Source organism: Electrophorus electricus, chromosome 2 (genome assembly GCF_013358815.1).
Source record: "Electrophorus electricus isolate fEleEle1 chromosome 2, fEleEle1.pri, whole genome shotgun sequence".
Classification (NCBI taxonomy): Eukaryota; Metazoa; Chordata; class Actinopteri; order Gymnotiformes; family Gymnotidae; genus Electrophorus; species Electrophorus electricus.
This window is the reverse complement of record NC_049536.1, coordinates 7,166,560-7,193,302: the sequence shown is the minus strand read 5'-3', so window position 1 is coordinate 7,193,302 and position 26,743 is coordinate 7,166,560. Positions and strand designations below refer to the sequence as shown.

Here is a 26,743-nt window from a genome sequence, read left to right as displayed (position 1 = left end):
ATACCTGCTGACTGAGTGATTGAGAATTGGACAAAGGCAATCAGGCAGGAGGTTTGATACTACAATGAGCTTACATGCAGTGTAGGCATGGTCCTTTGCATTTCTGATGGTAAGCTCATTATGCATCAGTGTGCTGCATGAAAGTAAATGTGCTTTTGTGGATTATTTATTTAATTCTAACTATTTAATGATTCCATGTTTTTTAAAGATTGCACAGGGCACCTAAATCCTCAAACAATTTAAGACACAGAATAGGGCCATAAGGTAGCATGATGTTTAGCTAAGGCTAAGCTGGGCAGATGAGAAGGATATGTGTGTTCAATGTGTCCAGATGTTTTTTTGTGTGTGTGCATATAGTTACACGAGTGCACACAGCAGAAGCTTTATCATATTGTTTATCAGACAAAGCCGACAGGAAGATGAGCCAAAGCCATAATCCTGTGTTGACACTGGATAGGTAGGTACCTTTGGCTCACCCTTTCAGTGTAATGTATTATTGTATCGTATCATCATCTGTTGGGCAGGTTCTAGTACAAGAGAGGTGTTTCATGTCATAGCTATTGATCCTTGTTTTTCTTCACCCAAGAGAAAGAGGTCATCTCTCCTGTCTTGGGACTGTTCTTTTATGTGGACAATGAGGACCTTTGCTTAGGCTAGGGTGGAAGATACTGCTATCACAAAAAGCGGATGAGCCCTTTGAAGAATATGTCAGGTATTATTTGAACTGTTTGTTTTGGAAAATGAAACATTTAAGGTACACAAGAACTTCAATGGTTGTGCATTAGGGCATAAGTTAATTTAATCAGGATTGCTTATAAGATGCTGTGACAGTCTAAATAAACATAGCTTTCCATGTAAGCAAAATCCTGTTTTGTACTTTACAGACCTAATTTCATGGCATGCAGATGCCTCCTAATTGTAGTTGTTGAATTACTAAAACTGAAATGGCACATGGAGGAAGTGGACAGCTACGGATCAAAGAACTGGCCCACATACAGGTTGCACTAATCATTTGGTAATTAGAGCATAACAGAGAAGCCTGTTAGTATATTTTTTCCTGTCCTCTGCGTCTTTCTCTACCTCTTCTCACTATAAGTCTAGTCAAACATGTTGTCCTAGTTGTAAGTTAAACATTTGTTGTAATTTGTTGAGGATCACTGAAACACATCAGAATATCATTTAGAAATCACACTGACTTATCGAAGAACCAGACAAAGAAAAATCTTTATGAAATTACTGAATGTTGTGTAGCTACAGATATTGAAAACTTGTTTATTAAACTTGTTTAATGGCTATACATAAAAATATGATTTGGGGCTTTTTAGGATTTCTAGGATTTTAGAATTCACTTACCATCTGAGCTTAATTTTTCTTAGGCTATAGAATGATTGAAGTTTTTGATTTTCCCCCACAGCTGGGGAGTACTTTCAGTTGTGTGCAGGAAAGAATTGTGTGAGGGAACTTTTAATTGTATTTGGGGACTGTGTGGAGGATGACCCTTTGAGGATTCTTAATAGCTTACAACAAATGAATGTCTGCACTCAGTCAGGAATCTACTCAGGCCAGCACAAGTCACACTTCAAACCACTTCCTCGTTCATGGTCACCAGCTTATTAAACATTGTCTTCATCTGCTCTCCATCACCCGTTCTCACATTTAACCCCACAGGTGCCCTTCTTCAGTGCTTCTGAAGCTTAGTGTGCATCCATGTCCTTGGACATTGACTCGTGTGCATGTTTACTGAGCTCACCCTGGTTCCTCATCTGTTGAACTGCTGATACGGTTCCCTGAGCATTTTGTTTTTACATTAATAAAATATTGACATTGCCTTCATCCCTCGCTTCTCCCTCCTGTGTTCAGCGATGTCACAGATGGGAAGGAAAAAATAAGGGAACAATGTTACATTCCCTGTGCGTATCTTTTGCGTTGTGTTCTTTTGCAGCTACTTTTTGTTTTTCAGTGGCTGATTAATTTGAAATTAAAGACATTTATTAAAGACAATTATTATGATTTGAAACACATTTCACTATGGCAATGAAATGCTCCACACTTCAGTATGGCACTGAAACACTTTGCTCCACACTATGGTAATGAAACACTCCACATTTCAATATGGTACTATTGCCATAGTATTAAAATAGAGTTTACTCATCCTTAGATTCTATACAAATTCTCCTAAAATGCACACTGATGAGCTAGAATGTTATTTACCTATTTTGTCCATATTCATGGAATGGAAGCTTGTGGTGTGTTATAGCTGCTTTCCTAAATACCATTCAAATGTTTTTTATTTTGGTATTATCTATATAAAGATTAACAAATTGCCTTATTTCTTTCTTATATACCATCATTTACTAATAATGATTTTTTTTTTCATTTGAAACCTTAAGCATAGTTTCTTATTTGTGTACCAAACATAGTAGGTACCAAACATAGTAGGGCAAACAATATTAGCTAGTCTTTCATTCTTAGAGACTATTAATCTTGGATTGAACACAAAACCCTGTCACACATTCACACATAAATGACCTTCTCCACCTGCCACAAGGGTCATATCTTGTGATAAAGGTAATGCTGGATAATTTCATGACTTAGTGTAGGTAAAAGTATTTTCCTGAAATCAATTCTTATCAATGGGATGGTGTAGTTGTTACGCCCTCCCTGCCATTCCCATGTGTGTTATGTCAGACTTTTCCCACCACCTTTCATGACCTGCCTTTCCTTTGCCTTCCACTAAATTTTGACCACATCCGTATCACGTTTCTCACAAGACACTAAGATACATGATAAACAAACGAAAAATAGGACTGCTTACATAGTTAACATGTGTAATTGCTTATGTACAATTTAATGAAAACTTTTCTATTTTTTGTTCCAGCAGACGTATCACAAGCCTATGGATTCAGATCACAAAAGAAGCTTGCAGAAAACATAGACTGGTCATACACAGGTAAATAAAACTTTTTGATCCTATTTTTTCATTACACAAGATATGAGCACTCAGTGAGGGAAGTCGAGATGTAAAAACAGTGACAGCTGTCATGCAACAGCAGTGAAGGTTCAGGAACTGGTCTAATTTCCACATGCACCACATAACACCACAGATTAGACTCTTTCTTACTGGTTATAGGGGACAGTTTCATTTACAGCATAGCCTGTGGTAAACCTATCATGCCCAGACTGTGTTTGCCTTATGTTTTTACATTAGGTGATTAATAAGCTTTGTAATTATATGTCAGGGTATGTTTGCTCAAAAATCAATGTCTTACTTTTATGCAAAACTGTAATTTTATGTGCTGTAATGATCATAGAATGAAAAGGGCCAAAGAAACATGCTTGACTAAGGTATTTAATGGCTAGCCCTTGACATCTTATATGGTTCCAGTCATGAAATATTATAACTGTGTAAAACAAAGGTGTAAAATTGCCCTGGCTAGAGATGATGTGCAACAAATGTGGTAAAGTAGAGCAAGCATTGCACTGAAACCTTTTTAGCTTCTCATTGATTGAATGCTGTCCCTCAAAAGCCTTAGCTAATGTATCCGAACTGCTGTTGATCTGTTGTGCATGCCCAAGTATCAGTGAATGCACGATCTTAGCACACCATTTCCATTCAACACTGCCAAGTGCCCAGGTTTTTTAATGGTCGGTAACATCTGAGAGACATTTCTGCTTTTCTCTTCTTGGTTTTACCATCATGCAGAATCCACCCACTTCTCACATGGCTTTCCTTTCAAAAGTAGGCCAGATTTGAAGTCCTGCTCTGGTTTACTTTCTGAGTTGCAAACTGCTGAATTGAATAGTTGTTTATTTGGTTTACTGTGGCTTATTTATAGGGTATGTTTTCTTGTCAGGCAGTGGATATAACTAGTGTAGTGTGGCATGGGTCATTGCAGGTGTCTCACTTATTTCACATATTTTCACAAAATTTAATCTCCTCTCATTAAAATGTTCTTTGGCTGTCACTTTGCATAATTAATTAATACATTGATATGCATGTTATTAACCCAGGATGTGGAAGTAAGAATCTGTTGGCTGCAGTCATCAATTAATTTGTCTCTTTCTCTACCATGTCACAACAAACCAGAAATGGGGAAGGCATGAGATTGGCACAACAAAGAGGGTATTACTGTGCCCGGGATGCAGATAAGCAGCCTGGCAGATGGGGCATTGTTCCTCAGTACAGGAATAAATGCCAGCACCTCCTCCCCCTAACTGACCTCATTCTCTTCCATATTGCATAATTTCAGGATCACTCATAAACTGGTCTGATTAAATCAATTTCATTAGGCTAGTTTCACCATTCTAAGGTGGCAGCTTTGAAAGACTAAAGCATGGTAGGAAAACAGGCAAATACCTTGGTAAAAGAGAATATAATAAATCAACGCTATGTGCACCTAGATTGAGAGGTCTATTGTAATTAGTGCCTGACAAGCTGTTAATCCTGGTAAGGTTATGTGCTCCAAGCCACAAAAATGGGAAGAGAGGGAAAGTGTATGAGTGCGAGACTGTGTGTGTGTGTGGGACACACACACACACACACACACACACACACACACACATAGACACACAGACACACAGACAGACAGACACAGACAGATAAAGCACGTAGGAGTGTGTGTTAGCTTCTGGTCAGTGTGTATTGACGCCTGGTTAGTTTGATTTCACTTATTTAATTAGTTTTATAGATTTAATGCATTTTTTTTCACAGCTAGAAAAAAGGTTTTTGGAACCCTTATAGGCAATATATAAATAAGCTGCCATCTAACATCTGGCTATTTTCTAACTGTATATACGACTGTCAGCATTCATTAGAGAACACACACTAATAACATTTCTTTATGGGAAAAGGAGTTCATATGTTTCCAGACAGTTTGAGATTAAGCCCTTTTCTATAGAAACCACCCAGATTATACTTTATGGTTGATGGTTGATATTATGCTTATGGCTGATAATGATGAGTATAAACTCCTTTCATAGTCTTTCAGTGTGTTAAATGTGAAAAAAAATCATTTTGGTGATATTTTCCCTTAACAAAGTGAAAAGCTATTATATTCCAGTTTTGGTTAATAGATATATGTATGCATTTAGGAGCTGTGTTTATGGGTAAAAGTATGTCTGAGAGGGTGTTAGTGGGTGAACTGTGTGTCTCTGCATGCATGCCCGTGTGTGTGCACGCATGCGTGCTTCTGTCTACATTGAGCATTCTCTATTCAATTGGTATTGTCTCTAAAACATACTATGAATTCCTCCATAGAAAACTATACTAAACTTGAAAGAGGAGGTAGCTCATTGATTACACAATATCAAACTTTGTATATAACTATGATGACCGTAATTGATGAGCTTGTTTGCTTTTAAACGTTTTTTAAAGGTTGCCATTAAATTTATTTATTTTCCAGTACACAGAACTCTTGTCTGCCTCTTTACTTTCATGATCCTTTGGAAAGAAAGAAAAGAAAGACATAATAATATATGTAGCCCAAGTAATGGTGTATATTTTCTTTTAGATGCTGATAAAGAAGGTAGCATGGCTAATTAAAGTAGACAGAGAGCGCTTAACTGGCTCTTGCCTTGAGCAGTTTACAATTCACAAAGCTACAGACTGTCAAACTCATATTATTATTATCTCTGCAGTATGTAGTCATGGCATGTCCCCTAAACCTTCTGTAGAGACTCTTGTAATGGTGTTTCTGATCTGGCGAGCACTTGGACAATGTGAAGTGGTTTTATAGTCTTTGGATTGCTCCTTTATATCAACATCAGTCCCATAGGATCCTGGAATATTCTTGACTGCAATCACCTCCCTAACCCCCTCACCCGATATACATACAGACATTATTCATAGTGTGTAGTACTCTATTATACTGTGTCACACTCCTTGCTACTGTGTGCTCCTCTGCTCTGCTTTGCTCTGTTCTACTTTACTATTTATCAGCTATTGACATGCAAATAGCTATAACCCAGAACTATGGAGCTCATTCATCAGCTTTGTCTTTGTCTTAAAGATGTGTCCCTTGAGAAAACCCAGATTAAGGATTTCTTTTACCACATAATATCCTATGTCTAATAATAGACCTGTGTGTGAGTATGTATGTGTGTGTGTGTGTGTGTGTGTGTTATTTGTGCATTTATACTTTTAAAGATATTGCCGTTTCTCTGACACTGACTGTTCTTGAATATTGAAACTTTTTTTCTTTTATATTTATTTTATGCTTCTAAGAAAAGGGATATTCAAAGATGCTTTACTCCCTTTAGGAACACTAAACCAGAACAAATGGGCCAAGAAATACCCGTCATGTAACAGCGCTAAGCAGTCCCCAATAAACATTGAGGAGAGCCTGGCACAGGTCAAAGTTCATTTCCAAAAGCTGAAGTTAAAGGGCTGGGAGAAGCACACCTCTGAGGACACTACAGTAAAGAATGATGGCAAGACAGGTAAGTCTGCTATAGTGCTTCTGTGTGACAATGTGATGATGAAGGCTATTAAAAAAATAAACAGGATGTATAAAGTGACTTCTCAGTACACCTAACATACAGTAATTATAAATCAGGAGCCTAACATCACGTAGCTGTACCTAGACCTCTGTGGTAGCTCACAAAAGGAAAATCAGACAGAATGACAAGTTGTCATTCTTTCTGATTTTCCTTTTGTGAGCTTTGTGAATTATCATGCACTTAATTGGAGTAAGGGGTTGACTGTCCCTCACTGGTGCTCTCATTTCAGTGGCCATAGATGTGGGTGGGGAGTTCTATGTAAGTGGAGGGGGGCTAAGGTCCACGTTTAGGGTGGGCCGTATCACATTTCACTGGGGCCACTGCAATGCCTCCTCTGATGGCTCTGAGCATGGCTTCAATGGAGTAAAATTCCCCTTGGAGGTAAGAGAGCCTTCTTAGTCTCCTTATAAAGATTTTTGTTTTTTATAAAAGCGTTCAAACATTTTAGGACATCTGAGCATGGTTTTGTGTCATCTGAAATGGCTTTGATAGGCTGCTTCTTTGAAGATGCTTATATACAGTCCATCTGTGCTATTTGACAGTCTTTAGATTTTGGGTGACTGTGTAAGCTTTTAATAGAAGTATATGTGTGAAATGTTCACACAGATGCAGATATATTGTTATGAAGCCCATCATTACAATCAGTCAATTGATGATGTCCTGAAGGATGGTGGAAAGATTATTGCTCTCTCTGTGTTGTTTGAGGTAAGTGCCCTTTATGTGTGTGTGTGTGTGTGTGTGTGTGTGTGTGTGTGTGTGTGTGTGTGTGTGTGTGTGTGTGTGTGAGGACTGCTATAGTCTATTGTGTCTATATGTAACTGTTCACATATATATTCACACATATGTTCACATTCAGAAAAGTCAAACAAATAATTTTACCATGACAGGGCAAACACAAAACCTGTACCTCTAACCTTTATCTGTTTTTTTATAAACCTAATAAAACTGATAAGAAATTATATACATCATAATACAGTTTTGGACTTCATTCAAGAACCACTTGTATGAACAAGACATTTCTTAAATGACTCATGTGAGTGATATGTGCATAATTAATTGTGCATTAATTATTTTTTCACATTGATAATTTAATATTTGAAAAAAAAACTTGTGTTAGTTTATTCTGGATGGCAATTTTTAAAATGAGGTAGCGTGCCAGCTTTTGGTATTATTGGGCAAACAAATATGCTAGCACACAGTTGTAATGAACACATGCTCTTATACAAACAGGCTGCATTCGTGGTGTTTACATTTAATTTCAGTCATTTTCAGAAGCTATTAGCATTTACTTCACCTGATGTGGTATATTCACAACTGTTCTTCACAACAACTATAATGAATTTAAGATATAAGTATAGTAATTACTACACATGAACCATTACAGTCCTTTATTTATGCTTTTTTGTCTCTACATTTTAAACTTTTTTTACTTTGTTGGGTCATTGCTGGAAGAAGCTACTCTTATGAAGGCTGAAAAAAATGTTTCCAAATAGCCTGTTGGATGTACAACAGTTTGGGTGGAGGAACTGAAGAGGAGTGCAAGGGAGAAAATCATTATCCCCTGAAATAAGTTTGTTCACCTGTGGGAAAATTGCGTACTTGTATCTTTAGGGTGCACATTTGTTTTCAAAGGCTCTGAAAAACCCAGCACTTTTGCACAGTAGCATAAATTCATGACCTGTATGGACATGTCACCTCTGTGGAAACAGAGGGATTGCAACAAATGTTAGTATGGAGTCTGCCTGTATGTGCATGTGTAGATTGCCTGGAGAGTGCGTGCTAATGACTTTTTAGTACTTGTTGTTGCCTGTCTTTATACAGTATTTTTTGTGTCACTCCAGTAATGGTGTCTTCGGTAAAATGTTCAGGGGAAGCGCCCTCATTATCTTCTAAGAGAAGATTTAGATGAGTATTAAAAGAAATGTATGTATTTTTGGTCTTTCTTTTGCTGCTGTCTTAGGTGGAATGCTAAGGACAGCTCCAAGCAGCAGTTTGAGCTTAACGGAGGTTCAGAGACAACACACACTGAAATGAATCCCACAGGGCCCACAGCAAGACTTACCCCACTGTTCTTTATTGATGAAAGCATAAAGTAACTCTCTTACGTCAACAATTTCTTGTTTTGAAATTCTGTAGTGTCTTGTCTCCCCCTCACAGACAAGTGTTGAAGATAATGAAAACTATGAAGCCATCATTGATGCAGTCAACAGTGTCAGCAGATATGGTATGTACATTTAGGTACAGCACTTCATGGAGTTTCAAACTCCATGGCAAGATGTGCTGAGACTCATCAGCATCCTATAAAACCTATTGATCAATAAGCTGTAAAACCTTTTGATCAGAAACTTGATACAGTGAACAGCTCAACTCCCAGCATCCCATCTCTCCATCTCAGTCTCTCGTGATTTTATTTATAGCCTCTTATCATCTCTGGAGTGTCCTGGGAAAGTGGGGGTTGATGGGGCGGGGTTGGCACTGTATTTTTTTTTTTCAAATATGAAACCACTGATCAGAAACCCTTTCCAAGCCACCTCGTAGAAACCATAATTATCAACTAATGTCATCTGCTACTCATCAAACAGTATGACACTGAGGAAAAATAATACCTTGTAATATGGATCCTTTTCTTCAGGCAAGAGTGCCAGTGTGACTCCTTTCATTCTGCAAAGCCTTCTCCCCAACTCCATGGAGAAGTACTTCATTTATAATGGCTCCCTCACTTACCCTCCATGCTCTGAGACTGTGGAATGGATTGTCTTTAAGAATACTGTAGCCATCTCTGATGCACAGGTGAGCATACCGTATTAGACTTTATAACATTTATTTGAGGTTCTTGCAGGTGATACACTAACTTTCCAGCAACACAGGTACTAATGGGGTTAAACATATGTGTATATTACAGTTAACGTGACATTAGCATGTCTCACGTTCAAAAGTACGCTGTTATTATTCGAAATGAGAATGAGGGTAAGCTTACCCACATTAAAAGGGAGTGACTACTTAAAGGCTTTTCTGTTGTGCATCAGGGCTATGGCCCTTAGGCAATTTACAAGTAGACACAAGGCTTTGTTAAATGAGACAAGGGCTGAATGACTGAAAGCTTTAGGAAGAAGAAAGACAAATATAGGTGATTGGTCTCATCCAAAACAACATGTATATATACAGACACAGACTTTGTCTCAGTCACATCAAATACAGTGTAAGATGGACATTTGAGTATAATGTGTAATGTTCTTGATGTAAATGATTATATAGAAAAAACAGTTTGCAGGCTGGTCAAGTCAAGTGGGGACTTGTCTTTGCTCTTTTGGTTTTAACAAAATAATGTAAGCAGCAGGTTAAATTAATTAAAAAATCAACAGTATCATATCTAGGAATTGTCCTCTGAGCTGTGGGGATCATGCAGAGGAAAACTTCCCCAAACCCTTAACCACAAAGACACTAGTCCAGGTTCTTTATGGTACACCAAAGAAACAGATTATGTGTCAGGTATGAGTTTCTAATTTTCTTTTCCACTATATTGGTCACTTCACCCCCAAGCAAAAAAGATGTGACATAAATGTGCTCAAAAATCTTTGTGTCCCACTGAGAATATGTGACAAGAAATTTTCATTTGTGTTTTGGTTTTGAAAATCCTTTTATGCTAGATTAGCTATTCCTAGATGGTTATTTATGAAAACCTCTATGAAATGCTTCTCAGTGACAACAAAAAGAATTCCATTACCATGACAAGCTACCTGGAGGTTTTTCTTTGAAGTGTTGTGTGCTAAAGTTACCAATCTATTTAACTAAGATAATATGTCTGTGACTTATCTCTGCATCAGTGACATTTTAACAGAATACCCTTTGTCTCATATGCTGTATGTTTGACATGTTATGAAATGTATGCTATTGTAATGGTGCAGCTGGAGATATTCTGTGAGGTGATGACCATGCAGCAGACTGGCTATGTAATTCTGATGGACTACCTCCAAAATAACTACAGAGAGCAACAGCCTCACTTCATGGGACAGATCTTTTCTTCATACACTGGCACAGAAGAACTCATCACACCAAGTATGCACACACACACACACACACACACACACACACACACACACGCACACATTTTGTAAACAATTCACACAGGGCGTTTTTAGAAAATGTAACAATTAAAAGGTCATTTATTCATTATCCATTTAGACATTGAATGAAAGCATGCCACCCAATTAAACACCACCCAATTGAATAAGGTTTCTCTTTTCATAATAAGCCAGTCCCTGTAGCTTTCATCTTTTCTCTATGAGCCAAAGTACCACTTTGACCTATTTACAAGTATCTTACAGAAACATATCATGACCAGTTTGCATTTCTCTTAGATGTTCAGTGTTGACTAAGTGTAAATTACTTTTCTCTTTCACCTTAAATGTTGAGTATTGTAATGTGGTGCTTTAATTAAAATTAATTATGTTTTCTGATTTTCTTATATGCAGTTGCAATTTATTGGAACACTTTATTATATTCCATAATAGTAGTTTTGTGAGAATCTGTGTGCAATTTGGATTGTGCAATTTGGAGTCCACGATATGACGTGGTCTTGCCTCCAGTGCTGCCACTCCAGAGCGAGTGGAGAAATGTGTTGTTGGCACAGCAGTGTCCTGGTTTACATATCTCTGCTGCAGGCCTCAGTAATCTGTGGGAGGCTCTTCACAAAGGTCAGAAGAAAAGAACCTCTCGATTTAAACACTGAATATGATGAACATGGAGCCCTGCACGCAATCGTAGCTCTTCTGTTAAACATTATATGTGATTTATGTATGGGAAAGTTAGTTGTTTTAAGACATTAATGACAAAAACTTTTACATTTATGTGAATTAAATGTGCTTAGTTTGGTGAGTTCTTGGTATAAGCACTTGCGCTAACTGGCTATATAGAAACAGTCTATTTCCATCAGTGAAAGTGTCAGTGTCAGTGGGAGAATGTGTCTGATTGTATTTTTGCCCATGTCTGACTGACTGACTGACTTCAATTTTTTCAGTGAGGCCTATGCAGCCCTTAGAGCAGCATAAGAGATCATTAATAAATAAATGGCAGATAGCTTCAGTTCACCCCCACTACTCAGCCTGTCAGTAGTGACTCAACCCACCACTCTTCAGCATCGCTGCTTATCACGTCTTATTTTAGAATGTCAGCATTTTGTGTTGCCAGGTAACCATGTGTTAAGTTGCTTTTAAGCCTGTTTTCAGTCAGTATACTCCACTGTTTACAGTGAAGCTGTTTGTATGTTGAAGAATGTCTTATGCGATTAGGGGTTCCTTAACCAGTTAAATACTACACAAATTTTTTATTTCAATGAAATTCTGTCTAACTGGAAAATCAAAGAAGACACAGGTATGATTAGGGTTTGTAAAAAAAAATGTTTTACCTTATCTTGGAGTCCAGCATTACAAACACTAAAAACAGACAAGAAAAAAATGAATAAAAATGCAGGAGTCCTTTTAGCTCTGCCTTAACCATCACAGTTTCTGTAATCCCTGCTTCCTCAGTCAGAGCTCCATGCTGGCCTCCAGCACATGGTCTCTGACAGCTAATGCAATAGTCATGAAATCTTAGGGTGAAAGTGATTGATTGTGCAGCCATACTCTGCCCTCTGCTGTTGAAATGGATATTGAAATATCTCTTAACCAGTCCATTTATATTTATTAAACCTTCTCATCTGCTTCTCATGTTTGTTAAAACAGTGATAATACAGTAGTTATCAGACCTTAGTAAGATCCACATGGCTAATCTAATCTGCCAGAATCTGGTGTCTGGTTGCTGCTATTTTTGGAAGCATATAGTCTTAGACACTGAGCACAGATGGTGAAGAATGCCCTCCATAAAAAGGCCACCATGTGCTAGGAACAATAATGGATGAATGAAGGAGATGATCGAAAAACACAGTCTTTTTTGTACAGATATAGACATAACATTTTGAATGAATATACATAAGCAGTTTTTTAAATCACCTTAATATAATTAATTCATAATAGTTGATAATAGCCTGAAATTATTCTGGATCAATATTCCATAGAAAATATTTTAGATATAACCAAATAATTGGCCAAATTTTAAAAAGACCAAATATATGACCAAATTATTTCCTTTATAGATTCCTTATATTTCCTTTATTTACAAATATGGTTGTTAAGAGTGGGTCTGCTACCCTCCTTTTGCAGTTTGTAGCTCGGAACCAGAAAATGTGCAAGTATATCCGCACAACTATTCCAGTCTGCTGGTGATGTGGGAGAGGCCCCGTGCTGTCTATGATGCTGCCATAGAGAAATACGCCGTCACCTACTGGCAGCCGCAGGGAGACAACCCACCCAAACTTGAGTACCTTACTGATGGAGACCAGGATGTAGTAAGTTACCTATGCATGAATTAAGACACTAAATAGACAAACTTAAAAAAAAAAAAAGTGAAACTTTTTCAAACGTTTTTAAACTTCACATCAATACACCCACAAGTTTGTTGTTTCCTGAGCCATAGTAATATAACTAGGAAATGGTAATATAGTTAATTTTGCAGTATGGCTTAATACATTCACTATAAATGTAATCTGGGCTTTTTTGGGACCTTTTAGTTATTTCCTCCATATGTTAGGAAATTATGACATTGCTGCAGGTTGTTCATAATACAGATACGTAATGGAGACTCAGAATGAAAATACTTGAATAGACTTGCAGTATTTTTGAGTGTATGGGTTTGTTTTTTTTTGCAGGGAGCCATCATCCAGGACTTGTCAGCCAACACCAGCTACATGCTGCAGGTGGTAGCCGTGTGTACTAATGGTCTGTACGGTCGTAGAAGTGAGCTGCTGATGGTGGACATACCCGTGGATGACCCTGGTAAGACCACCCATGACCGCCGTCTTCGTGTCCATGGAGACTGACTTAACCTTAGTTTTGAAATTCTGAAAACTGAGTAAAGCCACAATATGCAGAAGGCTTATACTGTAGGTTGATCCTTTGCAAACAAGTTTCCTCTGTATATATACTGATGTGGGATTTCTCCAAAGCAGTGCTAGTTAGCCCTGTGAATAGCAATTTCACCGATGTTTTAAATGACACACGGCTAATGTTGTGTTACATTCCATAGTAATATCAGTATGAATAAAATTAACTACATCAACATGAAATACTCAGATTACATCAGTATTTTCAATTTAACTTGATCAAATAGGAACATGGTTTAATATTATCTTCTGAATAGGGGTTTCAGTTTAATGTGACAAAAATTTGCGACATTTGACTGAACACCTTTTGATTTAAATTTAAGGAACCATTATGTTTTATATTTAAGAGAATCAGCACTTATTGAAGTAAATTTGCACTGTGTCTTCAAGGGCTGTTCAGATGTACAGTAAAAATCACCCTTGTGATGCAGTTATGCACAAAGATTTTGGATGATCAAAGACTTGTCTCTTTTGATTAAAAATTGCTTGAAGGGGAATGGCCCTTTTCTGATTTCTGTCAGTCTCAGGTTTTTTAGACAACCATTTCATACATGGCTTTCTTCTTGATGCTAGATCTCTGACGTCTTTGTCCTTTCCCCCTTTAATATTCTGCATCTGATTTTGTTCCTCATCTCTCTGTGCATTCGGACTGTTCCTTCTTCTGTACTGAGAACCTGGATATTTAAAGTGCACATACCAAACATATTGGCCTTGGCAGTGTACTGTGTCTCTTCTCAATTCCCAAATGTTTGCTGTCAGTGGAATTTTGTGCTTTTCTATGTTCTCTTTGCAGATCTTCCTTTTAAGGGCCTTCATGTTTTGTCATTTGTAATATGAGGATAACCAATTTTTATTTTAACAGAGACAGTTTGACATTCTCACAGCACTATCTAACTATATAAATGTTAATGCACTGAAATGTTGGGAATCTGTATTGCTGCCATATATAATAAACTAACCTGTGTTGCATAACATTCTTTGCATCATAATTCAGTGTCTATGGATGTGTGAGTTTGTTTTTTAATGCCATGCACCCGTAGCATTCTGTGGTTTAAGCGTTGAATAAGAATATTTTTGTCCCTGGCATACCATTACTATTGCATGTGCAAAACGGAACAGTCATTACTGGATCTATTTTTGTACTAAACCCATATTCAGTGCACCTTGTACCCATTAAATTCAGTACACACTGTTATAATAACCTTAAACATAGCTTCACATATTATTCTGGTTGCTTGCATGATGAGAATGCTGGAGGTATTTCTACCATTCATTTTGTGTAATTCAGTTGTTCCCAATTAGCAGGTAAGATCCAGTATGAGTCTACGAGCTCTCTACCTGTAATGTGTGGGGAGCCACTTATGTGCATGAATGTCAAACATTCCTGGTACTGTTATCTTTGCCTGTGGTCATTACCAGCCTATCATTTAACCTTGAGCATTCTCCTTTTTTACGTTTGTTTGCTGTGAGATGTGGAATGCCTGCTTGCTGCTGTGGAGTGCTTCTCCCTCCTTATCAGTAGCGTTTCTTACCTAATGTTAAACCAACACCAACAATTTACAAATTTTACATAATGACACTAACACAAAAGCCTGTGCTGCTTGTCTACCCTCTGAAGAACAGTTTGTGAAATTTGAAATTTAGATTTATCAGACTGATTTTAGGTTATAAAAACAAACTGAATTTCTTGTGGCTTCAACATGTATCTACATGTATATTAGTATGTGTAACGTCCCTTAAAGACTATTTCCAATTTAATGCCAGTCAACCCTTCTGTTTTACCACTGCTTGATATACAGTATTGTTGATATAACAGTATATTGTCATCTGCATAACGATTTTTCTTCTAGCCTTAGACTCACTCGTGAAATATAGGAAATGCTCTTAGATACATACATACATACATACATACATACATATATATAATTTCATAAACCATGTCTTTGTGTTTTTGTGCTCAAAGTGAGGGAGCTTGACTTACACTGTGATTTGACTTTTGTTGCTTTTTTGTCTTTATTTCAGAATCAGACCCCGATCCTGATCCTTTTGAATCTGCAGAGGTAACTTGAAAGCACTTCTATATTACAAAGCATAACATTATGATAAATTGCATCACTTCTGTATCTAAAAATAAACAGGTAGCCTAAAACAGGATCCTGATGAGGACCTTACCAATTTCTTTTCTTTCTTTTATCAAATAGGAGGATTATTTACTCAACCCCTTTTGGGTTAGGCCTGACTCAGGTCAAGGCCCCTATCCAGTCCAAACCACTACAGCTCAGCCCAGGGTTACTACAGAGCAACCAGTCCCTCCAGTCTATGGTTTAAAGACAACCACGTCTACATCTTCTGAAAATCTTTACCTTGGCGTTTCAGTGAAATCCACTACCCAACCTACCATCATGACCACTACCACTACTTTCATCACAGATATACTGACTTCACAGTCAGATTATTGTGGTAACACACCACCAAACACCATCCCAGAAGGTGATGACAGCAGTTACGGCTTTACAGCAACCCCAGTAGAAGGTGATGACAGCAGTTACAGCTTTACAGAACCTCCAGCAGAAGGTGATGACAGGAGATACAGCTTTACAGAACCTCCAGCAGAAGGTGATGATAGGAGATACAGCTTTACAGAACCTCCAGCAGAAGGTGATGATAGGAGATACAGCTTTACAGAACCTCCAGCAGAAGGTGATGACAGCAGACACAGCTTTACAGAGCCTCCAGTAGAAGGTGATATTGGCACTTACAGCTTTACAGAACCTCCAGTAGAAGGAGATGGCAGCAGTTACAGTTTTACAAAACATCCAATAGAAAGTAATGACAGCAGATACAGGTTTACAGAAGCTCCAGTAGAAACTGCCACCCTTGACACAGAGGCTACATTGAGCCCACCTGCAGGTGGAGGAGAGCTCACTAAGTCAGACTTCTATGAAGAGAGCCAGATTACTCTAACGCCCCTCGTCGAAAGCTCTGAAGCACAAACCTCCTCCTCCCTCCTGCCAGAGGACCCACAGCCTACAACTCCCAGTGTGCCTTTTCCCACCATCACAGCCTTCAGTGCTGCTATTTTGCAAACCACTGAGCCAGTGTTTAAGGGTGAGAGCTCCTCCTCTGCCCCATGTGTATCTGACTCCCCATTCTGCCTGCATGCCAGTCCTGTGTTCCTCCCCCCCTCTAGCACTGTGTTGTCTGAGTCTGCATCCACCCCAGCATGGAATGTCCCATATACTGCTACCGTGCTGGTGTCGGATGAGACATGGCCTGTCAACTCCTTCAGCTCTGTGTCTCATGGGGACGTCTCTAGTGGTTGTGGTGATGTTGATGATGGTGATGATGGTGACGTGATGTCTGGGTCAGCCTCAGGGGCTCCTCCATGTAGCTCCACTCTACGCCTTCAAACCTTACCTGACTTGGCGCTCTCAACTTGGTCCGACTTGGAGCTGCACCCGTTCTACTCCAAGCCTCTCAGCACTGCTTCTCCACCAAGCCCTCTCCCATCCATGCGGTCTTCGGTCCCCTTCTTTGGTGACCACTCCCTGGTGACAGCCACACCTTACTTCACCTCCTCTCTCTCAGGTATTGTGGAGGACACCAGCCTGTTGGTGGAGTGGGCTGACTCTTCTGTGGTAGCCCTCACTGTTAGCCAAGACAACAACGCTCCTTGCACTCGCTGTCCCGGTGCAACCTCATCGCATGTGTCTATCAAGAGCTTTCTGCATGCCTCTCCTCTCTTCCTGATGCCCTCCTCCACCTGGGGCCTGCCCCTTGGTGGAGGCTTCTCGGGTGACCTGTCTAGTGTGGTAGACCATTCGCTTCTGTCTTCCTCCAGTGCAGGGATTCCCATATGTAGTGCAGCAGACTGGGAGCTGTGTTCTGGGGTTCTTCCATCTCCTCTTGTCTCTCATACTGAACCTTCTAGTGACTTACACTTCTCTATTACAGCCAATGTGGGCAGCATCATGCACAGCAAAATCTTCCAGCTCCCGCGAGCTTCAGTTGCTTTGGAAGCCCCCACTCAGTCGCCTACTTCAGGCCCAGAGACAGCCTCGCCACGCACACAGTCTGGCGAAGGGCCTCTGGACAGTAGCGCCTCTGGCTGGGTCATGGACCAAGACTGGGGCCAGAGCTCAGCTTCAGGAGATGGGAATCCTGCATCTCACACCCCCACCACCTTCCCTACAGAGGGGCTGCCTGAAGAGGCAGAAGAGGAGCACTCCTCATCCTTCTACTTTGAGAGCGAGAATGTAACAGAGAGCAAGGTTACCACGGCAGCAGTTTCCCTCCCCCCTAGCCCACCCTGGGCCATGGGAAGTGTAGAAGAAGACAGTGGCTCAGGCGAGAGCCTTACGGATAACGAGACGTCCTCTGATTTCAGCATCCCAGAGCGCGCTGACAAAGACTCAGAGGATGAACCGGTGGCAGGTAAAATTCTGCCACCAACAGCTCTGCTCCTCAAGGGGCTCTGTTGAAGCTGGATTAGAACAACAGGTTGAAACAACTTCCTGCATTATTACTTTACAAGAAATTTCTGTTTAGTAAGAGCACAACCCATGCACAGTAAGTGCCTTTGTCTGAAAATTAAAATCCCCTATAGAACGTATTTACTGTAACACAATGACACATGGTCCAGGTAAGGTTTGGAGGGTTTGTTAGTGTTTCCATCTACTAAAATCTACTGATCACAGTATTTGTTTTGCTATATAGAAATGCTAATAAACTAGCCTGTCAACCTGAACTAGCCAAAATCCTGACAGTCCCACAGCCATCATCACACTATCTGTGTTCATTTTTAACTCTTTGTGTTCTGTATTGTCTTGTGTGCTTACCTTCCAAAACACCCTGAAACATGCTCTTATGTTCATTTTTAAAAGGTAACAAAGTACATTACAAATACATATAGGATTGTAGAGCTGAATGTTAAATTTATTGATAATTCACAGCTTTTACAACAGATATAATTATAATTAAGAATGTTTATAGACATTTTTTTTTCTTGTAAGTGTATCCCAAACCATCTGCTTGTTAGATGTTCAAGTCATACCAATGACTGTCCAGGAGAGGGAAGCAGAGGATCTGCTCTGATGCATCAATAAGTAACAGCTGGTGCAATTATGATTGGGCTGTATGACGGGGTCATGTCATTCATAGGTTAGGTCATAATCTCATAAGTATGTCAATCTATTATGAATCTTGTCCTGTGAACTCAGAATCTTAATGTAGGATTTTTGCAAGGCTTTATTAATGAAAAAGATTTAGTTGTGATATTTGGAGGGTATTAAGGATGATACTTATTGCAAGTGGTCATTATGAAAATAATTTTCTGGGACACTGAGTCAAAGATTCAGGTCAGCATCCTTGACAAATCAAAATTAGGACACAAAATTAGTCACAAAGAAACCAAATATTCACAAAAAAATTATTTTATTCATTCTCATTTGGGGGCACGCGAGGGGGATATCTGGGGATAGGGACTCACTGCATGTTGGGGGGGGGGGGGATGGTAAATCACAACTGCTCCATATAGAAGCATAATCATCATCCATAAAATCATCCATTATTTCCATAAAATAACCTATAAACTCTTTTAACTATATTTATATACTGCACTAGTACACATTAAATATTTTAAATTAAGCTGCTTATTAACTGTAAACTAAAAGGTAAGCCTGCTTACTCATTTATGTCTTTTCTTATGCTCCACTGGTTTGCAAATGACTGCAATATAGTATGAACAATTTCACTAGCATAGCCCATTACTGATTCGTCAGTTTGGTGTTTTTTTTAATGAACTCATGTCTGATAGTGAATTGTGTTTACTAGCTAGAAAGATTTTTTGATAATTGTTTGTTGTTCACCATATGATTTGTTTTATGCTGTGCTCCAGGAATGCATTTTTAATCCTTTAGCACATAACCCGTGATGTCTCATCAGCCCTCACTTTTTCTTGCTTGTAGATGCCAGTAACAGTAGTCATGAGTCCCGGGTGGGCCTGGTAGGCAGTATGGAGCATCAGAGGAAAGCTATGGTTCCTCTGGCTGTGGTCTCTGCTCTCACCTTGCTCTGTCTTATCATTCTGATGGGCATTCTCATCTACTGGAGGTGAGATTTGACTTGTGTGATTCCTTCAAGTTCATAGCTCTATGCAAACAGTTCAAGCGCATGAGGCTGTACCTTTCTAATCCTGAAGGCACTCCCAAATGCTCAGAATATTGCTCCTGTTTTACATATGTTATTACTTCAGGGGATTGTGTGAGATTATGTTACTAATCTTCATACTGGAGATTAAATCTCTAAGATGCCGATCTGCTGTTTGCACTTGCGCTGAAGGAAGAGATTGTGTGTTATTATTAATTAGATATTATTATCTGACAAGGCCAGAACTGGGTTTGAGTGTCAGCAGCACAGCTGTGGGTGGTGGGATTGCAGTTTTATTTGTGTTTTTTGCCCTTGTATGGTACTCATTTGGGTAGTGGACAGTGATGTCTGGGGAGATATAATTGCGATGTGCTGTTATAGCCAGTCCAAATTAATCTGAATCTCTTGGGTGATCCTTATCAAAAAAACCCTTTTTATTACATGTTTGTTAAATACATGGAGACATTTCTCCAAAATGTGCAAATAACAAACAAGGCAAATTAAAATGAATAATAGCTGCTCAGCGCTTTACCTGGGGCACGGTGTAGAATAGACATTATAGAATGAATTATTGTAGAATTGTATTGTATTGAATGACATTGTAGAATGAATTATTTTACTATGCTGTCTCCTTAATATCCTGACAATAGAAGGGGCTTTTCTTGTGATCAATTTGCTGCCTGCTATTTACTCAGGCTTTGTTTAAAATCAACCAAGATGTTGAAGTGTTACATAGACGTGATTGCTATTTTCTCCACAGAAAGTGCTTTCAAACTGCTCATTTCTACATAGAGGATAGCACTTCTCCAAAAGTCATATCATCTTCTCCTACTCCTATTTATAATCACTCAGGTAATTCTCATCATACACACTTTTTAAGACTATGAAAAACATACATTCAGTTAGTTGTGTTCAAACTGACATTGCTATTGTCATTATATTTTCATATAAATAATTTGAAAGTAATTGTATAATATATTGTATAACAGTCTATATATAATATACTGTATAACAGTATATATATATATATATATATCATATACTGTGTGAAACCACTGCCTTCTGTCTCAGTCCTAAACCTCACCAGCCTCCATTGCTTTTTTGTTCGATAAACTCCCACACTGACAGGTCATTTTCCTATGTAGATAAAACTGCTCTCCATGCATGAAGCTCCCAATGCCAGCCTTTGTAGAGCGTAACGTTGTTTAACTCCGAGTGTATGGATGTTTGGACTTGATAGCCCCTCTTAAACCCAAGAAAAACATGGTTAAGACTCACCCCTGGCTAAATGAGACCACTCGTGCTGTTAGAAAGGAAGGTAGGACGTTGGAACGCAGATGGAAGAAACTGAGAGTGCTTAAATAAATACCAGCTTTTAACTAAAGTAGCCAGGTCAGAATATTTTTCTGACATTATCTCTTAGTCCATATTTTATGGCTTTTCCCATTACAGAACCCTGTGAGGATTTCCTTTTTTTCATACTCTTTCCATATTTTTGTGAATAAGATTAATAACATAAGGTTTAGCACCCTGCAAAGAATGTGTTATCCCTCAGTTTTATCTTTCAACTGTACTCTTAAATCAGTTTGAGCTGGTCTGCCTTCACATATTGATAGATGCTTTTTCCTTCTACCATTCTGCCCGTTTCCTGCATCCCTAACACCATCGTCACACTGTCACAGCATCATATAATATCAGCCCCACTCCACCTCATCCTGTCCTAATACCATCCCCACCCCATCACATCTACTAATCCCATCCCCAATACATCACCTCATCATCTAATACTATCTCCACACCATCACCCCCACCCCAACTCCTCATGTCTTAATACTACCACATCCTATCACGTGTCCACATACCATCCCCACCAAATCACATGTGCTAATGCCATCCCCACCCCACCTTCTCTTGTCTTAATACCATCCCCACCCTGCCTTCTCACGCCATTGCTCTGTAGCTCTCTAGCAATAGGTTTAACAGACCTGGGCACTACAAATGGAGGATATACTTTACCACCTTGGTTTTGAAGTGTGTATTTGGGTGCTGTCAGACGGCAGTGTTTTTCATTTCAGATGTATTGAGCCACTGATCCATGATATCTTAGAGTGGTGTCAGTAAAGCCTGTTGCTAAGGGTTATTGACTGATGATGGTTCTCTGCTGTCTCCTCCCTGCCTTTCCAGATGAGCATGAGCTTTTCTCAGCAAAGCAATTTGTTAAACATGTTGCAGAACTTCACAACAACAACTCTTTCTCTCGTGAGTTTGAGGTGTGTTCTCTCTTATCTTATCTGACCTCACGCATTCACATATTCTCCATCTGTGAGAAATTGATGTGAGAAAGTAGTTTAATAACTTGCTAGGTTTTACATATAATTTCACTCATGCAGTACAGATTGCAAAATACACTTTGCCCCTTTAGTTAATTCAGGCCCACTAGCCCTGCCCATATTCAGTCATGTATGAGTTGTAGATAACTTTTTACAAAGAATAATTAAGTCACTCACATGTACTGGCATGCTTTTCACAATATTCCACTCAGATGTGCATAAAAATACACTAGTACATAATGAAAGCTTAATTAGCATCAATCAGTGTCAAACTGGAACATCCCCCACTCCTGAGTTTCATTTATTTGCTCTTAATTAAATGATTAAAAATAAATCAGGCATGCTGCCATTTGAAATAAATAAGATGTTAGAGGCTTAATTGTAATTACATTTTAATAACAATATCTTTCCTTGGTCCAGGACCATGAAAGAAAGTAATCTTTGTTACACCACACACCTGGAGTTATCTACAATATTCTCTAGTATGAGAATGTTCTGTGGCATTTATATGAGCACTGACATTATAAGACATTAGCTTCTGATGTTCACAATAAGCTGTTTATTATTACGGCAAGGATTTCATTGGCCTTTGTCTGTTCCATACTTACCTTAGTTACTGTGCAGTATAAGGTTGCCTTCATGTGTGTAACCTGCATGGTTTATCAACAGCACACAGACACTCTGTGTATATGCTTGGCCTCACCTTGCCGTTGTAGTTTGTCTTCAGCCCATATACTGCTCTGAATGGTACTAGTAACATGCAAACTAACAAACTGACAGAGTTCTTGCAGTCTCACAAGGTGTCATGCCTGATAAAAGTGAAGATGTACATAGAAATATTTTCTCATGTTTCTGTTTGAATTGTTTGTCCCATGTGACATTATGAATCAGGTCTGAGCAATGATATTGTAGATGTTAATCTAAATATATTAGTTACATTAAGGAGACTGGCCATTGGTCTAGTCTAGGCTGTTTTGTGAGTGCATTGCTCAAGACCACGTAATGCATGAAGCATGTTCTGAAAATGTTCTTCCAGCTCTTTTTGCTGGGGTTTTTTTTGCTTCTTTTTTTGGTCGTGTGTTTGTGCAGTGTGCATCGTGGAATTTCATTGCTGTGCTTTTTGCATTCTCACTCCCCTAATTAGATATTGAAAGATTATTTTGAGGTAAGCCATATCTCCCATTTGGTTTTCTTTGATCTGGTTGAATTTGACATCTGTAACATGCACTGCCTGTTCCATTCATGCAGTGATTTCTATGTGCTAATCTGACCTGCTGTTGTATAGGAACTCATCCCTGAATACAGTGTGTATGTTTGTTTGTAGGCAGTTCAGGCATGCACTGTAGATCTGGGAACTACAGTAGACAGCTCCAGCCACCCAGACAACAAGAGCAAGAACCGATACATCAACATTTTAGCCTGTATGTGACACACAAAAAGTACCACAATAATGATGATTGTGGACATGCACTTTAAACAGAGCCATAAATAAATATTTTGTACATAAATATTATGTAAATATTTGTGATTACATAGACAATGTACATAGATTCAGTAGAGATTCATTTAAACACAGTAAACAGAAACTAATGCTATACTATGTTTCAGATGACCATAGCAGAGTCAGACTCCTACCCCTGTCTGACAAAGAAGGAAAGTCTGAAGGTGACTACATTAATGCCAACTATGTGGATGTAAGTATTTCTGTTCAGAGCTACTGAAGGCTAGTTGTAATGTGGCATACTGACGTTAAGGATTTTATCAGTGAGAGATGACATGATGATGCACTTTTTTGATACCGGTGAGAAATGCCTGCTTAAAAAAGGAGACCTCGATGAGCTGGGTTGGCAGAGCTTACCTCAGACTATCCACCATCTTCGCTAAAAGTGTTAGAATTAATTTGATCAAATACTGAGTACAGTCCTGTTACATTACAACCCAACATTTGAATTCACCTTCTCGAAAAAGCCCACATTGATCTCTCCCTCTCTGTGCTTTCTGCACTTCTCCAATCTCCCTGTCACCCTTTTTGCTGTTTACCGTACAGGGTTTCAATAAACCAAGGACTTACATAGCAGCCCAGGGCCCTCTGAAATCAAGCACTGCGGACTTCTGGAGGATGGTGTGGGAGCAGAATGTAGGAGTGATAATCATGATCACAAACCTCATGGAGAAAGGAAGAGTGAGCCATATTTGCACTGCCTTCTATTTTGTGTCTTCCTTCACACAGTCTGCATTGTGTTAATGTGTTCTCCATTAACAGTCTGTTAGAGTTTTTACACAGTTCCTGTGTTCGACCTTTCACAAATGCTACCATAATATCAATAAGGGATAAATCTTAATAAACCATCAGATGCTTGTTAACTTAATATTTTGCCTTCTGGTTGTGCTTGTTAATCTCTGTTACAGAGAAAGTGTGACCAGTACTGGCCACTGGAGACCCAAGAAGAGTACGGTTGTTTCCTTGTGACTGTTAAGAGCACCGAGGTCATGGCCTTCTACACCCAGAGAACCTTCACTATAAGAAACACACATGTAAAAAAGGTAAGATAACACACAGTAACTTCCTCACACTGACTTCTGTCATGCTTCAGGTAATGTATCTAATCTTGTCTTTTTTTTTTAAACTGTTCTGAGTTTGTTGCCGATTCCTACTCACTGACTAGTTCTCCCCTAAAAGCTGCCAGGCAGGGAGTTGAGAACTAATGTGTACTTATTCTAAGATGTGAAGCCATATTAAACTTCTGCTCATACAATGTCCTTGGTCAGCTGAATGCATGTTTTGGAGAGCACTGTTCTGTATACACAACCTTAAGGGTGTACATAATCCTTCCCACCCAGGGAAAAGGGCCTGATATGTTCTCTAGACACTTGTGGACCTTGTTAATGTATTGATTTGGCACTTTCAGGAAATAAATCAACTAGGGCAACTACACCATTCAGAGTTGGATGGGGCATATTTAATGACCATCAAAAGCATGATGCACCTCAACAAGTCTGAATAATAAAATAGCACATTATGTTTATTAATAATCCAGTTTAAAATATGTAATGCAACAAAGCATGTTAAACAGGACATCTGATATACAGTGTTTGATTGACACTAGCAAAAAAAACCTCAAGGATTAGGCATACTGACTGTTCACACTTCCAAACAGGGAATAGCCTGACTAAACCAAACAGCAATCAACTCCAGCATAATATATCATATAGACAAGGAACAGTTCCAATCACTCCCTGCACACAAGGCATAAAGTGAAAAGTGCACACTACAAAAACGAGGTGCAGAGAAGTGAGTGAGAGAAAGGGGGGAGCCCCCAGCTAGTGCGGAGGACACAGCAAGCTCCAAGATGTTTTGTGAAGAAGGGAAAAAAACATCAAAGTTAATACCAATCACTTGAAAGCAATTTTCAACAATCCAGCATAATACGTTTGTGTGCATTTTAATAGTTTGATTCATGCATTGAATTTAATTGGAAGAAACAAGAAACCTTTTGCATTTATGCAAAAGAAAGCAGTGGTAGCTCCCATTGTAACATTTATTTATTTATTTATTGGCAAACCCTCAAAAATGTTTAACTTTTCTTAATTCACAGTGATAACATAAAAAGGCAAAGAAAACCATGCTTCTTTAGAAAATGACTTACTTCTTTCAGTCAACACCCTTTTATCTACTCTGCTCCTTCTACACCCCCCCAGTTCCAATTCTGGAAGAGAAAGCCACTCCCACACTTGTCCTCTCCTCTTCTCCCCGGCAGCTACATAGCAGCAGGGATTTGGCAGAGGCCAAGTGACGAGGGGAAGGAGTTTATAGAACACTAGACTTCAGACAGTGTCATATCCCAAAATGTGTTTCAAAATATCGCCACAACCGCGCAAGCTCTGGACAATTATTAGTAAAAGTAAGATAAGGTAATAAATAGTTGTCACATAAGGTAAATTGTCACGGTGTAACTGCAGTATTTTAAAACTAAAGGCTGTTTAAACAAAACCACTCTGACCTGCTGAAGACTTCAGTTAACCATTTCTGTAACTAAACCTCAATATGTTGTTTCCTCCTGCTAGTTGCAGCGCATCAGATGGCACCACAGTATGCTAGTTAGCTAGGTTAACATTTAACGAAGGGCCACGGTAACATGCTGACTTACCTACATATTTGCTAGTGGTCAAGGGAGTGAGTGTGTCTCACTTTTTAAAACATACCGTATTCCCACAATTCCTTTAGCAAGTGTTATGTGCACTGTGGAGGATGAGGCGAAGTCAGTGAGAGAAAACAATGGTAATCGATGGCTGGATAATAGGAAAAGGAAAAGGCATGTAACACCTCTTGGGTACTGTGGTTGCCAGCGTCCATAAGTGATTTATGTCAAAGCGAAAGCTCAGCCGCTTACACACAGCTCATTCCTGTCTTGTTCGGCTGCCTCCAGGGCTGCCAGAGGGCTCATGTTCAGGAGAGGATGGTAGTCCACTACCAGTACACGCAGTGGCCAGACATGGGCGTGCCTCACCACGTCCTCCCAGTGCTTTCATTTGTCCGCAGCGCCTCCAGAGCCAGGAGAGAAGACATGGGGCCTGTGGTGGTGCACTGCAGGTAGGCCTGCTGTTACCCTGACTTAGAAGTGAAGTCACAGAGGATGAAATACAGCTCTTTTCTAAAATCCATCAGACTACCTGATCTTTTTAAATGTTTGATATACAATTACTAAAAAAATTTGGTTTATCAATTAAATATTTAAACATTTTTATATTTTATATATTTAAATATTTAATATTTTATAACATTTTAATAAAT

The 26,743-nt window shown here is 39.0% G+C and overlaps 1 protein-coding gene across 6 annotated transcripts in view; it reads left to right on the top strand.

Annotated features, from left to right (window-relative positions):
* ptprz1a (protein tyrosine phosphatase receptor type Z1a) overlaps positions 1 to 26,743 on the top strand; it is a 46,811-nt gene that overhangs the window by 15,543 nt on the left and 4,525 nt on the right. Inside the window, exons 2-22 of one of the 6 annotated variants that reach the window (XM_035523497.1) lie at positions 2,879 to 2,950; positions 6,259 to 6,438; positions 6,728 to 6,879; positions 7,105 to 7,203; positions 8,656 to 8,722; positions 9,131 to 9,288; positions 10,404 to 10,554; positions 12,696 to 12,880; positions 13,241 to 13,367; positions 15,497 to 15,534; positions 15,676 to 17,062; positions 17,429 to 17,908; positions 19,441 to 19,585; positions 20,382 to 20,473; positions 21,806 to 21,891; positions 23,096 to 23,116; positions 23,276 to 23,372; positions 23,560 to 23,645; positions 23,999 to 24,133; positions 24,361 to 24,495; positions 26,379 to 26,542. In XM_035523497.1, the coding sequence (XP_035379390.1) occupies positions 2,879 to 2,950; positions 6,259 to 6,438; positions 6,728 to 6,879; positions 7,105 to 7,203; positions 8,656 to 8,722; positions 9,131 to 9,288; positions 10,404 to 10,554; positions 12,696 to 12,880; positions 13,241 to 13,367; positions 15,497 to 15,534; positions 15,676 to 17,062; positions 17,429 to 17,908; positions 19,441 to 19,585; positions 20,382 to 20,473; positions 21,806 to 21,891; positions 23,096 to 23,116; positions 23,276 to 23,372; positions 23,560 to 23,645; positions 23,999 to 24,133; positions 24,361 to 24,495; positions 26,379 to 26,542 (4,057 nt within the window). Of the gene's footprint in view, positions 1 to 666; positions 713 to 2,878; positions 2,951 to 6,258; positions 6,439 to 6,727; positions 6,880 to 7,104; positions 7,204 to 8,655; positions 8,723 to 9,130; positions 9,289 to 10,403; positions 10,555 to 12,695; positions 12,881 to 13,240; positions 13,368 to 15,496; positions 15,535 to 15,675; positions 17,909 to 19,440; positions 19,586 to 20,381; positions 20,474 to 21,805; positions 21,892 to 23,095; positions 23,117 to 23,275; positions 23,373 to 23,559; positions 23,646 to 23,998; positions 24,134 to 24,360; positions 24,496 to 26,378; positions 26,543 to 26,743 lie in introns of those variants that run through there. The other 5 variants (XM_035523496.1, XM_035523494.1, XM_035523498.1 and 2 more) reach the window with 5 other exon arrangements.